Here is an 18,162-nt window from a genome sequence, read left to right as displayed (position 1 = left end):
GAACGCTGTCAGCATAACATTGTTTTCAGAAGAGATTGTGGAGATCAGGATGTAGGAACCAAAGGGGATCAAGAGTAAATACTTTGTGACACCAGAGGTTAATGGTGCAGAATTGCAGAAAGAAGAGAAGCTGCTGTTGATTACGACTACAATTAAGAATGAAACCAGGCACGCGCTAGACAACAGTGCAGAGATAATAGGAGGAGGATTATGTGGTCAACCATGTCGAAAACTGCAGACTGGCCTTGAAGCAGGAAGAGGGAAAGTTACCTTTGTCATAGTGCCATTACAGTTGTGAATTTGATGAGGGCCATTTTGATAGTGTGGCTGGAGCAGAAATCTGCTTGGAGTGATGCAGACTGAGTTCCAGGAAAAATATTTTGGCCATCATTGTGTATTTATTTAAATTAGACCCTAAAGGACAATTTTATTTTACTTTCAATTCATTATTTAAATGAGTTTAACTCGAGGTTAAAAAGGTAAATAGTTGGCAGCAACTTAAGCAACATGGGTGGCACAGTGGATAGCACTGCTGCCTCACAGCATTAGGGTTTGATTCCCGGCTTGAGTCACTGTCTGTGCGGTGTCTGCGTGCGTTTTCCTCTGGATGCTTTGGTCTCCTCCCACAGTCTGAAAGACATGCTGGTTAGGTGCATTGGCCGTGCTAAATTCTGCCTTAGTGTACCCGAACAGGTGCTGAAATGTGGCGACTAGGGGATTTTTACAGTAAACTTCATTTGTAAATGTTAATGTAAGCCTACTTGTGACACTAATAAATAAACTTTGAAACTTAAGTGGATTGGGGCCCATTCATCCACAAGGTAATCACTTTACAAAAGATCGATCTCTCTTTCTCTATCATTTCAAACACAGCAGTTTTCGAGCTATTCAGATTTGTTCCCTCTCTCCCTGTAGGAATGCATCACGGAACCTCCGATATCGATGGTGATATTGATTACATAGCATCACTCTTGGCCAAAACTGTTGATGTGCCACACAGACTACAACTGGCTGCAGAGAGTAAGTACATGGCATGACAGAAGGCTTGAAATCAAATTCTAAATATGAAATATTGTTTTGAGATCCTTTGTTTAAGGCTTCTACAGGGTTTTGGTCGTTTGTTCAAATGCTACAGGTTGGTCTGTTGGTTAATCCTTAATATTACCTGCTGTAAAATGGTATACTTCGATCAGTTGTTGTGACTATTACAGTGCAGCATCTGCTAGGACCAGGTGTGCAGAAGTACATGCTGTTGTCTGTTGACATAAGGTTGTCAATGTAATGTTGCTGTAGGAATGAATGAGGGTCTCACTGCCTCTGAATCAGTGGCCGCTTTGTTCAGGATTTTGCCCATTTTGCCTAATGATCTGCTTACTGTTGCCTCTGATCCTTTGGTTTCAATACTGCTTCGTATCTGTTTGCTTCAAAAATATCATTTCCCCTTAGTATTCTTCCATGACCTCATTCTACCAGTAAGAAGTCTCTGAACATCAGGTTAAAGTCCAACAGGTTTATTTGATAGTAAATGCCATGAGCTTTCAGAACGCTGTTCCTTCATCATCTCCACATCATGACTACCATCAACACCGCAAACTGCCAGCTCCAAGTGGAGAGGATCTCCAAGATTGGCATCTCCACCTCATTCTACCAGACCAGACACCCCTCCAGCAACTTCTGCTCTTCCAACCTGGGTTTATGGTGCATTTTCCTTATTCCCTGCACTCTTCCCTTAGTGGCAGCGACTGCAGCAATTTACCTGCAACATTCTGGTCTTCCATTTTTCCCTCCACACTTCCCAACAACAATTTTTAAAAACTGTTTCTTTTTGACACAGCCTTCAACTCAGACAAGATTCCCCAACTGTGCAGCTTCAGGATGATTTTCTACCTTAAAAACACAATTATTTAATAGAATAGTACCACGAATAAAAGGTTTTAATTATATGGAGGGGCAGAAAAGGCTGGAATGCTCTCCTTGGAGTTGGGAAGGTGTGACGGGATTTACTCAAAACTATGGGGAGTTTTAATAGAATCAGTAAAGAGAACCTGCTTCCACTGGGCAGAGGGTCTGTGACCAGTGGGCGCGCATTTAAGATAGTTGCTAAATAAATAAGAGGAGTGATGAGAATTTTTTCTATGATCTGGAATGCATAGTCTTGAAAGGATAGTTGAGGAAGATTCAAGAAGCAATTGGATAGATATTTGAAAGTGAAACTTGCGGGGCTAGAGGGGGAGAGTAAAGAAGTGTGGCATTAATTGGATGGTTCTACCAAATAGCCAGTCATGATGTGTTGAGCAATTTCTATCTATGCTCTATAGTTCTATGATAAACATAAAGTTGTGGTAGTTTATAGTTTGATAGAGTTTATATAACTGCTTATGGCTGATTATAAAAGTAAAACTTGAAGGTATGGGAGTGGGCACAGTTCAGGGAACTGTAGGGAAAGTTAGGTTGACAGTATCTGAAAGTGTGGAACAATCAGGAAGGGACTTGAAGATTCAAGGTATAGGAGGATGAGTTAGAAAGCTACTGAAGCTTACAGAAAATACCACGGCTGCTGTCCACACCGTGAGAAAAGGAAGGGGAAGATGAAGGACGAAGGAAAGGAATAAATCGCACCACCATATCTTGCTGTTTGCTTGCCAATTATTACCAAAAGCATTAGGTCATCTTAAAAGTAAGTATGATCGCTCACTCTGATCTGTGTCCATGCTGACGAAGGGGCAGCCAGCGCTGTGAAAGCTAGTGGCTTTTGCTACCAAATAAGCCTGTTGGACTTTAACCTAGTGTTGTAAGACTTCTTTCTGTGTCCATGTGCCAGGAAAGGTGGGAGAAGAATCTGCAAATCATGTTGCAAATTGCATACCTGTGGCTATTGTGTGAGCATTGGTTTGGATTATTTTGAAATGCATTAACTAAATTCCAGGAATGAATATTTGGGCAAGATAAGTGCATCAAGAAGGAGTTGGTATTTTCAGGAAAATGGAGGCTGAAGCCAGAAGGCCTCAGCAAAGCAGTTACATGATTTGACATCATTAGAACTGTGTATTTGCATCAGAAAATAAATGTCGTCTCGATTCTGTTGAGGAATTGCAAATGGCAATCTGGTAAATGTGAAAAGAACTGAGCTCCAGCAGCTGGAGAGTAAGAGGAACCTGACAGCAGACTAAAACTGATCTTCCCTTTGGACAAGCACTTGGCCCCTCCTCAGTCCTGTCCTGCACACAACTGAGATGGGAGTGCCCTTGGCTTCAGTGCCACAGTGAGGTTAGCCCTTCGCTGCATCGAACTGGGACATCTTATCTATGCTTGCAGTTTCAAATAAGAGAAATGGGTCTTTTAACAAGAAGCAATTTATAATCGTTACTTTGCATTAACAGCTGACAAGGATAAACCTGTTGAAGTACAAGATGAATCACGAGGAGTTCGTACAGGCAAACTATCCAGTAAAGATGTATCACCTATTACAACGAGCATACCCCCAAACACTCCTAGTAAAGTGGCAGTAATAAAGACTGTTCCGAAGAAAGCTGTTCCCTTCACCGATGCCATCCTACTCAGTAAGTGTGCATTGCATTTCAAAAGGTTTTACTTTGGTAGACCAAAATCAGTGGATAAATACAGCACCCAGTATACCACTAAAACCATACAAATTAGAGAACTATGGCTTGATTCCCTTGTCTGGATTTTGTTAGATGATTCAGCCCAGGAAATGTTTGAGTAATTGCTATTGGGCCTTGAGCAAAAGAAGGGAAAAGCAATCAGTCAGGATTCCTGATCCAGATAAACCCTGCTGAGCAGTGGGTGGGGGCAATCATTGGGCGTAGATACTATTTGATGATGCACTCCACCATCAAATAGTTTACCACCATTCACTGGGCCTTTCCAGTGCCACACCTAACATTCTTGGGGCCATTTTTTTTTCACTTGTGTACTGATGGTTAATTTCTTTCAGCTTTCACGGTAGTTGTGTCCTCAGGCAGCTAAAGAGCACAGTTGGCGAAAGACGCATCCAGTCAGCTTCGAGTTGACATTACGGGTGAACCAATAATCGGTGTTGTAAGCCCCCCATTCCCTCCCCACTTCCCCCAGCAAAAAAGGAATCAAGAGTGTGCTAAAATTAAACACAAGCAAATGTGATGCTGCTGCTAAAGATTATTAATATGCCACGAGAAAGAACAGAAGAAAAAGTTAAAAAGATTTCATGTGTTGCAGTTGGCACCACCAGTCACTATTTTTAATTTAAGCAGGAGTAATTGTTTTCATTCAAAACAATATTGCTTCATTTACAGTATCAGCTACATTACATAAGGTACAGTTACCAATAATGCTACATTTGTTTTAACAGATTAAGGATATGTTTAATTGTGGTGTTTGGGAAATTTAGATACCTCTTGTGAGATCAACTTTTAGCTCAGAGCCTAACCTCAACCTTCCTTCCTTATTGATCCTTCAATTAATCTAATGGGGACTGATATATGTTAGTGAAAGAAATCCAAAAAGGCTGATTATAGATCACAAACCTTTGCATGAATCTCTCAGCAACATATTGATTCATGAAAAGACAGGCTTTAGACTTCTAATGCCTTGAAACCTGAAGCCGATTGACATGTAGCCTCGGGGAATTCAGAGATTTGCAACTTGTAATGGTGCAGACAGTGCCATTAGCATAAAGGTACCATACCAATGTAGTTATCACATCCACAGGGTAACTTGCCAGTCCTCATGTATTTCATTTTACTGTTAATCACAGGCCATTATAATTGTGAGGGAGCATATAACAAATGACTGAACATTATCAACCAGCCACTAAAAATAAATGTAATTAATTTTGAAAAGTTTTCCGTCCTCCATTTAAAGTAGGCTGTTGAGGCTTGAGTGAATGGTTCAGGTTCTGATCGCCACGGTAACAAAACCACAGCGAGGAAAAATTCCGAATGTTAGAATCTTAAGTCACAACCCAGGCTTCAGACATAGCGCAAAATAGTCTGTGGAACACCTGTTGTGTCATGTCTCAAATAGAAAAGAAATAATTTTTTTTAAAGAATTCATACATGTTCTTGGTCATTGCTCTATGCATCTCAGACTTGCATGCTTTGCCTGACAAAAAAGTTGTGTTCTGTAAACAGTTAAGAGCCCAACCTTGATAAGTGCTTTGTTTAGTATTGGTATTTCGAAGTCTGGGAAATGACTAGCCTGGTAGTAGCCACAAGTTTCTTAAATCAGTGTTGATGTTATGTCATGTATATAAAATGACTAGTATTACAGCCAACTGGTGACTGTTTAGACTTCTGCCTGAAAGTGCAGATTTCGCGTTATTAAACTGAAATTTATCCCGTCATTTCATACCTCGCTTCTGTCTTTCTATGTAAATTGAGACTCTCCATACATTACCTTACCCGTCATGACCATTATTTTATGGACATCATTTGCCCCGGCTGACACCCTTGTGGATAGAGTGGGAACAAAACTGGCATCATCTCAATCTGTGTTAAGTGAGCAGTGTATCAAACTAGATTTGACAAGGTACCAGTTTTATATATTTTAGATTGCACTGCAATGTGGAAGAAGCCTGCCAAGCAGCATCTTTTGGAAGTTGTTGACTTTTGTCATTCTTTATCCCTCAGCTTTGATTATTGTGTGCACCGTGGCAGGGGTCTCTGGACTGATCATTGCTGGCATCTGCTGGTACAGGTAAGCCTTCTCAAGTTGTTAATCGGGAAGCATGAAGAAATTGGGCGTTCAGACATAGCGTAATGGAACTTTATGATTCTGCAGTAGGATTGCCCCCCTCAAGTCCAAGACTGGGCAGTAAAATGTATTAAGCCATGGCTGGTGTTTGGCGCATCACTTGAGGATCTGTAAGGACTGAATTCTGAGAGAGGTTGGACAAATCTGTCCAACGTGTTTTGAACCTCTGAAGAAGACAACTGGGAAATGAGGTTAAGAGTAGCAAGAAAGCAAATCTCAAGTGCTTCACACTCAACAGTGACAATATTAGACATAAGTAGAGAATGAAATTAATAAAAGGCAAATTTAGGACTGATTTCAGGAAATTCTTCAACTTGACAGTGCATTGAACAGACTTTTGCATAGGGAGATTGAAGCAAGTGCCCTGACAATTTAATTGTGCCTGGAAAATTTATAATGGATGGAGCGAGCAAACTATTGAACTTTTATGTTCCTAAAGGACTGACTTATCTTCACTTCATCACCTAATACCTCTATGTCTGAGGCCTCTACACCATTTATCTCAGAAATTTCTGAAATCTTGCTCAGAAAACTGCCCCAAGTTGCACAGGTGTCAAATATATTCTGCAAATACAGGTTAAACAGTGCTGACTTGGAGTCACAGTCTGAACCATGGGATGGTTGAATGCAAGTGCTTCCACTCAAGCTATGGGCTGATGTTGAGCTGAGTGTAGATTTTTTTTAGATCGAGACACCTATTGTGTGTCTCACCTCAGATTGCCATCTGCTAGAAACCAGTTTGAAATACTTAACAGTGAAGAAACTCTGAGTGAAGATCAATTATTGAAAGTGCATGATGTGGATATCAGAGTGGTTGAGGCAGAGTGCATGAAGAGAAAAATAACTCGATGAATTTTGACCTCAATAAATTTTTGAACCATGGAATCCATACAGTGCAGAAAGAGGCCATTAAACCCATCAAGTCTGCACTGACTTCAGTTAAAATCTGACATGCGTGTTTTATGAAGTATAGCAAATACACAGGAATTATAGATTTACCTGTATTTCCTTGGGACATCATTCCTTGACATCAATGCATAACTAGACCACAGGGAACCAGTTACCCATCATTCTAGTTCTGTTCCCTTCTCTCCTGAAAATATCAGTCTATACTGGAATACAGTTGTTCAGGTGCCAGCCACCCACTGAGGTTGCCATTCATCATGCAAGTGACCAAAATACGTTCTTGACGGCCTACTCAGCTGTCACATCCATGCTGGTAAATGTTGCAGCAGCTTTTAACATCATAAAGCATAAGCCAGTTAAATAAAAAATGTCTGTGTGGCTCTCCAAGCTGTGCTTTTTGCTTGACCTTTTTTTTAAATTTTAGATTACAGAAGGAGGTGAGATTAACTCAGAAAGCAGATTATCCAGGCTACGGTATAATTGGATCCAATGCTCAACCTGAGAAACCCCTGGTAAGTTCAGAAGAAGATGGTGCTTCAATTGAGTCTCATCTATGCTCAGATCACAGTTTCACAATGTAGACCAAGCCCTATGTCTGGTTTGTAAATTGGTTTATTTTGATGCAGCGAGACAATTACACCCATGAGCAAATGGGAAAATAGCCAAAAAGCTCCCAAGGCTACCATCTGCTTTCCATGCCTGACCAGACTACCCTGTAGTTGACCTGTCTCCTTTTTAGATTTTATAGCCAGAGGAAGAAAATTGAATGTTGGTCCAAAAATGAATAATGGGAGGATTTTGTGGAGGTGTGAATATAAGAACATAAGAAATAGGAGCAGGAGTAGGCCATCTAGCCCTTCGAGCCTGCCCCGCCATTCAATAAGATCATGGCTGATCTGTCGTGGCTCAGTTCCACTTTCCCGCCCTCTCCCCATAACCCTTAATCCCCTCTCTTATCAAAAACCCATCAACCCGCTTCTTAAAAATATTTAGCGAGGCAGCCTCCACCACTTCAACGGGCAGAGAATTCCAGAGATTCACCACCCTTTGAGTGAAGAAGTTCCTCCTCAACTCCGTTCTAAACCGCCTCCCCTTTATCTTGAGGCTGTGCCCCCTAGTCCTACTGTCTTTTTTGAGCGGGAGGAGTCTCTCCACCTCTATCCTATCCATCCCATTCATCATCTTATACGTCTCAATGAGATCTCCCCTCATTCTTCTAAACTCTAACGAGTACAAGCCTAGTTTATTCAGCCTCTCCTCATAGCTCAATCCCCTCAACTCCGGTATCAGCCTAGTAAACCTCCTCTGCACTCCCTCCAGGGCCAAAATATCCTTGCGCAGGTGCGGCGCCCAAAACTGCACACAGTACTCCAGCTGCGGCCTCACCAATGCCCTATACAGCTGCAGCAAGACCTCCCTACTTTTATATTCAATCCCCCTCGCTATGAAGGCCAGCACCCCATTCGCCTTCCTGACCACCTGCAAGCTGGGTTTTTGCGACTCATGCACAAGGACCCCGAGGTCCCTCTGCACCGTCGCCTGCTGCAGTTTTTCGCCACGTAAGTAATAGTCCTTCCTACCATTCTTCCTACCAAAGTGGACCACCTCACACTTGCCAACATTAAATTCCATTTGCCATTTCCTGGCCCATTCATCCAGCCTATCTAGATCCTTCTGCAGACTCTCCACACCCTCCGCACAATTTGCCTTTCCCCCAATCTTGGTGTCATCAGCAAATTTCGACACCCTGCACTCGGTTCCCTCCTCCAGATCATCTATATAAATGGTAAATAGCTGAGGCCCCAGCACCGACCCCTGGGGCACCCCACTAGTCACCAACCGCCAATCCGAATAGCACCCATTGACCCCCACTCTCTGCCTCCTATTTGACAACCAATCCTCTATCCACGCTAACACCCTACCCCCAACTCCATGTCCCCTGACCTTCTGCAATAACCTCTTGTGAGGTACCTTGTCAAACGCCTTCTGAAAATCCAGAAAGACCACATCCACCGGCTCTCCTCTATCCACTGCCCTAGACACATCCTCATAGAACTCCAGTAAATTTGTCAGACACGACTTCCCTTTAATGAAACCGTGTTGCGTCTGCCCTATCAAGCAATTCCCTTCAAGATGCCTCGCAATTTCCTCCTTAATGACGGATTCTAACATTTTACCTACCATAGACGTTAAACTAACCGGCCTATAATTCCCCGCCTTTTGCCTGGCACCCTTCTTAAACAACGGCGTAACATTAGCCGTTTTCCAATCTTCCGGCACTTCCCCGGAATCCAGCGACGTCTGGAAAATAACCACCAAGACATCCACTATAACCTCCGCCATTTCTTTCAGAACCCTCGGATGCATTCCATCCGGTCCTGGCGACTTGTCCACAATCAGCCCCTCCAGTCTGTCGAGCACCACCTCTCTAGTAACAGTAATGTCATTAAGACCCTCCAGTCCTACCACCTTTCCATCGCTAACACCCGGCAAATTATTCACGTCCTCCTCCGTGAAGACAGAAACAAAAAAGTTATTCAAGACCTTAGCCATTTCCCCATCCCCTACCACTAGGTCCTCTTTCTCATCCTCTAAAGGACCAACATTCACTCTAGCCAGCCTCTTCCTTTTTATATATTTATAAAAACTCTTGCTATCCTTTTTTATATTAAGTGCTAGCCCAGCTTCATAGCTTCTCCTACCCTCCTTTATCAACTTCTTTGTCAATCTTTGTTGACATTTAAACCTTTCCCAATCCTCTTCTCGCCCACTGCTCTTAGCTACTCTAAATTCCTCCGCTTTTAATTTAACACTTTCCTTCACCTCCTTCGTTATCCACGGCTTATTACCTCTCCTCCTACTGTCCTTTTTGACCATCGGAATAAATTTCTGCTGAGCACCAAGAAAGATCTCCTCAAAGATCCTCCACTGCTCCTCAGCAGACCTACCTTCCAACGCGCTCCCCCAGTCCACATTCGCCAATTCTTCTCTCATCCTACCATACTCCCCTCTATTCAAACAAAGGACGCGTGTCCGGGAACCCACTTTCTCCTCCTCCATCTGCAACAGAAACTCCACCATGCAATGATCACTCTCTCCAAGAGGATCCTTCACCGCAAGGTCCCTAATTCTACCCGCCTCATTACATAGCACCAGATCCAAGATAGCTCGCTCCCTCGTCGGCTCCAACACACACTGTTCAAGGAGATTATCCCGGCAGCATTCCAAGAACTCCTCCTCGAGCCCACCTCGTCCAACATGGGTCGACCAATCAATATGCAGATTGAAATCTCCCATAACTACTGCCGTCCCATTCCTGCACGCCACACTTATTTGCGCGTTAACAGCCCGCCCCACCTCCAGATCATTATTTGGTGGCCTATAGACGACACCCACCAGCGTCTTCCTCCCTTTGCTGTTCCTAATCTCCACCCACAACGATTCCACTTTCTGCTCTTTGGCTCCGATATCATCCCTTGCTACCACCTTGATACTATCCTTAATCAGCAGAGCTACGCCACCCCCTCTTTCCTCCTGCCTATCCTTCCTAAACACTTGATAGCCCTGTACATTCATCTCCCAGTCCCTGTCACCTTGCAGCCACGTCTCTGTAATGGCCACCAGATCGTATCCATTTGTGTCAGCTTGACTCAGCTAATGGCATTCCTGCAGTCAGAAGCTTGTGGGTTTGGTTACCAATTCAAGATTTGAGCACCTCAAATTGATGCACATACTACTCTTTGTAGCATTATAAGGCAGGTCAATTATCTAATGTAGTACTGAGGGAGCACTGAATTTTTACAAGTGTCACCCTTGAGGAGTTTTCACTCGTTTGCCTTTTTCAGTGGTTGAGGTGTGTTAATGATCCCATGATACTTCTTACAGAACAGGGAGACCTCCCAGTTTTATCTTTTTAAAAAAACGTTGTTCCTTTCTCAAAGTTACAAAGCCAACGCACAGAGTGGACAGGACCAGCCCTTAATCCATCTCCTTGCTTGCTCCAAAAACAATCCAAATTAAAATTGAATCCAATTCATGGTCCCCACAAAAGGGACACAACATGACAAGAATAGGCATCGCACCCGATCTTGGGATTGATCCGAAGTTTGATCTTGGCCAAAAGGCCAACACCAACAGAATGAGCAGATTGTTGCTGTTATAAAAGCAAAACACTGCGGATGCTGGAATCTGAAACAATAACAGAAAATGCTGGGAGATCTCAGTAGGTCTGACGGCATCTGTGGGGAGAGAATACAGCCAACATTTCGAGTTTAGGGTGACCCTTTGTCAGAGATTATTGGTGTTTATGGGGTTCTGCGTGTGTGAAGTGCCTGCTGAGTTTGACTGTATCACACAGGCTAAACTTCGAATTATTTCTATGAAAAGCACTTTGGGACATCCCGAAATATTTAGACATGCAAAGAGAATGCAAGTTCTTTTGCAGTGACTCTCACCAAAAAGGCCATTTTAAACAAGCATCCCTTCACCTGATACCCCATCCAGCAGCCAAGAAAGTCACTGCTATGGGAGAGCGTTGGCCATGTTCTTTAAATGCTAAATCTTTAGAACAGATTTCTTTCTTCACGTTGTTTTGGTTGGCACCTAAAACTGGACTTAAAGTCTCGACTTGGGGCTGTGTGTATTTTCTGAGCCCATATTCTTCAGTGTAACTTTATCAATTCATCAACTTGTAGTCAGCTTCACTTGCACTGTAATATCAACAGTCAAGTGACATTCACGATGGCTTCCTTTTACCCTAAATGGCAATATAAAAAATGTCACCATTATGCAAAAAGGACATTGAATTCAGGCACCTCAGAACTTGACTTTGCAAGGTCTTAAAAAATTTTATTTACACAGCAATTATTATGATCTGGACTGCCCTGTCTGAAAGAGATGTGAAAACAGGTTCAATGGTGAATTTCAAAAGGCAATTTGCAAAATGCTTGAAAAAGAAGATCTATTGGGAGATAGTGGGACTAATTAAATAGTTCTTTTAAAGTGTTTGCAGAGACTTGATGGCCTCCAATGTTGAGATTCTAGGCCTCCAGGCTCCTGCTAATTGGGATACAAATATTTAATGTGGTAACTTGTGTAAAGAATATTCAAAAAAGCATCATAGGTACATTCTCTTATTTGTGATTTGAACAGAGTGGTGACAAGAAGCTGGCACAGAGTGCCCAGATGTACCATTACCAACATCAAAAGCAACAGATGTTATCGATGGAGAAGTGAGTATTCAGAGCCAATTTGTTAAGTACTGAATTTGTTTCATCTAATGGACAAAGCGGTGGTTAAGGTAGATGAACAGGTTGCTGAGCACTGCGGCAGTTTCAAGCTAGCATTGCTGATCACAAAACTGCTCTTGGGTAAGAACTGGGATGCTGTTTGGATGTCCCAGTAACTTTGTATCCTGATTAAACACAGGATCAGGCAAATTGCTTTAAGTACAAATCAAATGTTTTCATCCAAATGTCAAGCTGATAAGCTGTGCAGCATTGGCAGACTCCTGAGAGCAGCTTCAACCAACAGACAAGAGAAAGAGCATAGAGGGTGAGGAGAATGATGGAGAGATTTCAGGAGGGGAGTTTCTCTTTACTATGTTGACTGATTTGTTTCCCTGATGCCTATTTAAAAGCTGTGCATCAACCACTGGTGATAGAGCTTCCTTACACAGCCAAACAGTAGCATTTTGGAGTAGGCCTCTTGTCTTTCCCTTCCTTTCTGTGGATTTGCGTGGGTCCTCACACGTGGTTTCCCTCACATGAAGGGGCAATTTAGCATGGCCAATCAACTTAACCCCCACCTCTTTGGACTATGGGAGGAAATCTGAGCACCTAGAGGGAACCTACGCAGACATGGGGAAAACATGCAGACTCCACACACAGTCACCTGAGGCCAGAATTGAACCAGGGTCCCTGGCATTTGAGGCAACAGTGCTAACCACTGTGTCGCCCTTAGTCATTTTTCCTCTTTTTTTTTTCTCAGTGGAATTATTTCCCATTTGAGATGAACCAATTAATATGGGGCAGTTGAGATATACAAGTCTGAATCTCCACTGTGCCCAAGAAATTTGGACAGTATTCATTTTTGGGGGATGGGGAATCTCATGCTAAATACAGTTGCAAACAAAGAGATCAGCAGCACTGGGTATTGTCTCTTGTTCACCACAGTTATTTTGTTCTACAGAAATAAAGATGAATCCAAAGTTTCTGAATCCGCAACAGAATCTGAGGGAGAAAATGAAGACGGGGATTTCACAGTTTATGAATGTCCCGGACTGGCTCCAGTAAGTAACTTAAGTGATGAGAATTTTGCCACAAAACCCAGAACTACGTACCCTGTAGTGATCATGATCAGCACAGGCGTGGAGGGCCAAAGGGCTTGTTCCTGTGCTGTACTTTTCTTTGTTCTTTGCTCTACTTCTATGATTCTGCTCTGAAGTGTCAGTTCAGATTTCATTCAAGTCTTAGAGTGGCAACTGACCAGTTTGCACAGATGTGGATGTCAGGCAATGATTGAATATGATCATCATAGGACCCTACAGTGCAGAAAGAGACCCTTTGGCCCATCGAGTCTGCACTGAACACAATCCCACCCAGGCCCTACCCCCATATCCCTACATATTTTACCCACTCATCCCTCTAACCTACACATCCCTGGACAATAAGGGGCAATTTCTTAGCATGACCTATCAACCTAACCCCCCACCCCCCAATCTTTGGACTGTCGGAGGAAACCGGAGCACCCGGAGGAAACCCACGCAGACACGAGGAGAATGTGCAAACTCCACACAGACAGTGACCCGAGCCAGGAATCAAACCCAGGACCCTGGAGCTGTGAAGCAGCACTGCTCACCACTGTGCTACCATGATGCTTTTTGCTGTTGCGTAGACCACCAGTACGAACTGTTAACAGGGGAAAGACACTTGTGTGAAGAACCCAAGAATAATTGGAACTTGTGAATCAGTTTCCCCAATAAAGACAACACTTGGGTAGGGGAGAATTGTCAGAAAAGACATGGAGGGGGTGGGGAAGCAGCTTTTGTGAGGGATTAAATGTGATTTAGTTCTGTGTTCCTGATGGGGCTTTCACAGTTTAAGAGTAAATGAATTGTGTCATTAAGATGATGGAACAGGTTTTACTGCAGCTTCAGTCATTGACACTGTTATTAGTTGTTGTTGAATAAAGTGCTGGGAGGACAATGCAGCAGGAGGGAGCTCCACCAGGCTTTTCTTATGTTAATAACCTTTACAGCTAGGCAAAGAGAACAGATATTAGCCATATTATTACATCTTTACAGGCCCATTACTGTGCAGTCTTCTCTAAACAGTGGTGCCTGTGAATCAACAGCTAGTTCCTGTCAGATTCAGACCCATTCACAGCTCTCTCTTTTGCTTGCATTATGAAGACATGAACGTTTTCAGGTAGGCAGCAGATTATGAATAGGAATAGCCACCAAGCTCAAAAGCACATCCATTTCCCCTGGATCTTCCTGCTGTGTCTTGCAACTAACTCGCAGCTTTTCTTTCTCTCGTCACAGACAGGGGAGATGGAGGTCAAGAATCCACTTTTTGATGACTCATCTCTACATCATCCGCCCTCCCAGTAACTAAGCAACCTGTTATGTCTCTGGACTATAAGACTTCACAAAGGGACAATTATCTACAGTTACAAGAGATCGTTCAACTGTGCACCAAAGGACAGTCTGTATCTCCAGTGGTCTCTTTCGTTCTGATTCTGACTATTGAGGGAATTCATCCCCTACCCAAATCCCAGCCCTGGTGGTATAGTGCACTCTGTAATAGTCCTTAACCCCAAACCCCACCTTACAGTCTTAAACACACACATCTTTAACTTTCTAAACATGACTTCCTGGGCAGAGTTAGAGGAGATGGCACTTTTATTGTTTGCCTGGGGTCGTCTTCTGAAAGACATGCCACGCACAACGGAGTGGATCGCGGTTGGAAGGAAAGAAGTAGATGACCATTGAACACTGTAGCTTCACTGTGATTCATACACACTGTCTGTTTTGTATGGAACGTGCGTGTCACAGACAAACCTGGCCCAGGCTTGCCCATACAACCAATTTCCCCACTTTCCTGATTGTGTTATGGTTTGATGCAATTCTCAACCTGACCAGAAAGTTGCATTAAAAGTGTCTGAGACTGACAGAACAGGGTTGTCAGCAATGGAGTGGCGTTTACTGTGCTACAGTTACAATAGTCAACTGCAGTTGCTAAACGCAACTGCATCTTTAGAGGTGAAGGGCTGACATAACATTCCCTCAAACTGTTATCTGTTTGGAGTATTTACAGCAGTGGTAATGTGATGTGAAGGAGTGATGCTCAAGATGCCATTGAATTTCCATTGCCATAACACAACACGGTACTGTAAATATCAATTCTCAGAATGTGGTGAGCTGGCAACTATCTTGAGCCTTCATAGAATCCCTACAGTGCAAAAGGAGGCCATTTGGCCCATTGAGCTGGTCCCATCCAGGCCCTATCCTTGCAACCTCATGGATTCACCCTGCTTATCTCACTGACATTAAGGGACAATTTAGCATGGCCATTCAACCCTAACCTGCACATTTTTGGGGTATGGGAGGAAAAGGGTGCATCTAAAGGAAACCCATGCAGACACAGGGAGAACATGTCTCCACACAGACAGTGATCCGAGGTCAGAATTGAACCCGGGTCCGTGGCGCTGTGAGGCAGCAGTGCTAACCACTGTGCCATCCTTGATGAAAGTAACTCAATGGGGCAGTTATCAATAAGGATGAGAAAAGTACACTCATCCCACTGAAGTTCATGTTTCAATTACTGTTTTAACCATCTCAGCCAAGCACTCATTTTGAATATCTCTAATCTTGGAATACAACTATTCTACTGAAATTTCTAAATTATTTTCCTCAATCATAGCATCCTTACAACACAGAGGCCATTCGGCCCATCAGATATGCACCAACTCTTTGACAGGGTACCTTACGCAGGCCCACCACCCTGCCTTACCCCCATAACCCCACACATTTAGTTTGGCTAATCCATCTAACCTACTCATCTTTGGACTGTGTTGAGGAAACTGGAGCACCCGGAGGAAACCCACACAGACACAGGGAGAACGTGCAAAACTCCACACATTTCAACTTTACATTAAAACTGAAGAAGTATTTTAAAAAAGTAAGGCTATGATTTTGAAATTATAATAAAATCATAGTGGGAATGCCCTTGCGAGTAGCTTAGCAAGCTGCACATTCAACAAAGTAGCATACCAACCACACCTCGTGGCAGGTGACAAGGGGAACAACAAGAGTGGCCTTGCCATCATCGCAAGGACAGGTTTGAAAAGTACTACCTGCCCCGATTTACTGCTTCCTAATTGATTTGAACAGTATACCTAATCGATCTGTTGAAGCTGCAAGAGGCCCCAAATCCCCTTCCTCCCCACCTCAAATGCCACTTGACCAGCTGAAGTTTTATACCTGAAAGTGAGGCATCCCTGAAATGGATACACGTTGTACCTCAATTGTGCAGTATCAGATGAAAAGGTCTTTGTTTCTCAAACTGGGGAAAGGACAACTTTGTATAATAATCATATAATTGCCTTGGTAAATGATTTTCTTGTGTAAATGTAATATAACAGAAACATGTTGGGGGGAGTGGTTGAAAAAGGGAAAAAGGATTAAATCTAGATTGTATAAATTGGTTGGAACAGATTTTAATCTAATTAAGAACATTTATGAAATAATTTATGTGCAAGTTTATAGAAACTAGCTTAACTCTTGGATTTTGTTTATGGACCTAAACCTGAAAAGTTTTATTGCTAAGACTTTATTTTAGAGCTTTATTTTAAAGGGACTTTAGTCATTATGCTCCACTTGCTGGTAATGCTTTAGTACTGAATGCTGTAGCAGTGAGTTAATTTCAAGATATTTTGTGTTCTGCAAACTTTATACAGGCTCCACAATGTGCAACAGCCAGCTGGTTCAGTCAGTTTCTAACAATTGCAGGAGCCTGTCTATGACCCAAAGTTGGACCTACTCACTGTATTTATTCTTTCTGATTCTGCTGGAAAGGTCAGTTTAAACCTGAACAAGCAGCTTAACCTATATCACCAGTAAATATCCTGAATATTCTGTGTTGTAATCATTTTTACAATCAAAACAGATAATAATGGCAATGCACAACTAATTAATGGATCAGCATCTGAGGGAATGGGGTGTGTAGAGATTAGCAGTTAACTTTATTAATAGAATCATTCAACACAGAAGGGCTATTTGGTCCATCATGCCTGTGCTGGCTCTTCGATAGAGCCATTCCACCCCTCCATTTTGTTTTTACTCCAAATGTTAACCTGCAGTGTTCAGATGGTGTTGACACATTTGAATGTAACCACATCTACAAGTGAGCTGCTGATTGAAGCTGTTGGCCTGGAAAATAGTAATGCAGAGATAAATTACTCAGCGCGCTTCTGTTTTCGTACAGCATTTCAATCTTTGGAACACTTAAGAGCAGAAAAAAAACAGCATCTTTAGTTTCCAGAATCTCCACAGCAAGGATTAATAGTTAATCTGATGGAAACAGTACACTAGTAAATGACCAGTCATACAAATGCCAAAACTACTTGGAAATGATTGGTTTCTGCATAAAGGGATATTGTTCAGTGAAAACCAACTCCTTCAATTAGTTTTTGTTCTGACACTTGAATTGTTAGGTCATGGTTTCCATTCCACTGTAACTTGATGAGCAGAAATATGTTTTTATTTAAACAGGAATATGGAGTTTAATGAGATGGCTAATGTTAAATATTTCAGTTTTGGCAGGGGCAGGTTTCGTAACAGTTAGATAGAAAATGAATTCACTTGTGAAGTGCGCAAGGTGCACTGCAGAGGAGGATAAAGAGTCCAGAGTACAGATGGATAGTGCTTGTGTGGGATAAGTGCTTTGAATTAGCTTTTTGATATTCTCTCTCTGTTTCTTTTCCCTCTGTGGTTCTTCTGGGATTAGCCACATGCACTATGGTGATCTTTAACATTCCAATGATCTGATCCATACCTGTCTTCTGCCACTACATGTATTTATTGCCTGTTCAATTTTATTCCAATTGTGTCTTCATTCCCAGTATATTTTATTTTCAAATACCTGTTCTTGCATTATGTATATTGATGTATTTTTCAGTGAAAATAAATTGATTTGTTGAAATCCTAATTATTTCTTTTAGTCCTGTTTTCTGTGATAATTGAAAATCAATAAAATAGCTTTTCTGCTGGATTCTTAGCATCTCCACACTGGTAGTCTAGTTCGTTTATATCATGGAGCTCCATGAGCTACGTATACTATGGTTTGATAGAGGTGTCAACTGCAACTCAATTGGCAGCATGCCTGCTTTCAACAGGAAGTTGTGGGTTCTCAAGCCCCACTCCTAAGACTTGAGTGTAAGATTGAGACCGACATTTGAATCTAATGTTTTGTTTTATTCTTTTGGCAATTCTTTTGAATCTGA

At 42.4% G+C, this 18,162-nt stretch overlaps 1 protein-coding gene across 1 annotated transcript in view; it reads left to right on the top strand.

The window, feature by feature from the left end:
* LOC145358300 (neural proliferation differentiation and control protein 1-like) overlaps nucleotides 1–17,867 on the top strand; it is a 179,512-nt gene extending 161,645 nt beyond the window's left edge. The window contains exons 3-9 of the mRNA XM_080212210.1: nucleotides 916–1,020; nucleotides 3,381–3,560; nucleotides 5,628–5,694; nucleotides 7,082–7,169; nucleotides 11,809–11,888; nucleotides 12,847–12,946; nucleotides 14,201–17,867. Of these exons, the coding sequence (XP_080068336.1) occupies nucleotides 916–1,020; nucleotides 3,381–3,560; nucleotides 5,628–5,694; nucleotides 7,082–7,169; nucleotides 11,809–11,888; nucleotides 12,847–12,946; nucleotides 14,201–14,269 (689 nt within the window). The 3' untranslated portion in view covers nucleotides 14,270–17,867. The remainder of the gene's footprint in view (nucleotides 1–915; nucleotides 1,021–3,380; nucleotides 3,561–5,627; nucleotides 5,695–7,081; nucleotides 7,170–11,808; nucleotides 11,889–12,846; nucleotides 12,947–14,200) is intronic.
* Nucleotides 17,868–18,162: the final 295 nt, after the last annotated feature.

The sequence above is a fragment of the Carcharhinus amblyrhynchos genome, chromosome 25 (assembly GCF_965287045.1).
Source record: "Carcharhinus amblyrhynchos chromosome 25, sCarAmb.v2.hapA, whole genome shotgun sequence".
Lineage (NCBI taxonomy): Eukaryota > Metazoa > Chordata > Chondrichthyes > Carcharhiniformes > Carcharhinidae > Carcharhinus > Carcharhinus amblyrhynchos.
This window is presented reverse-complemented; position numbering and strand designations above follow the sequence as displayed.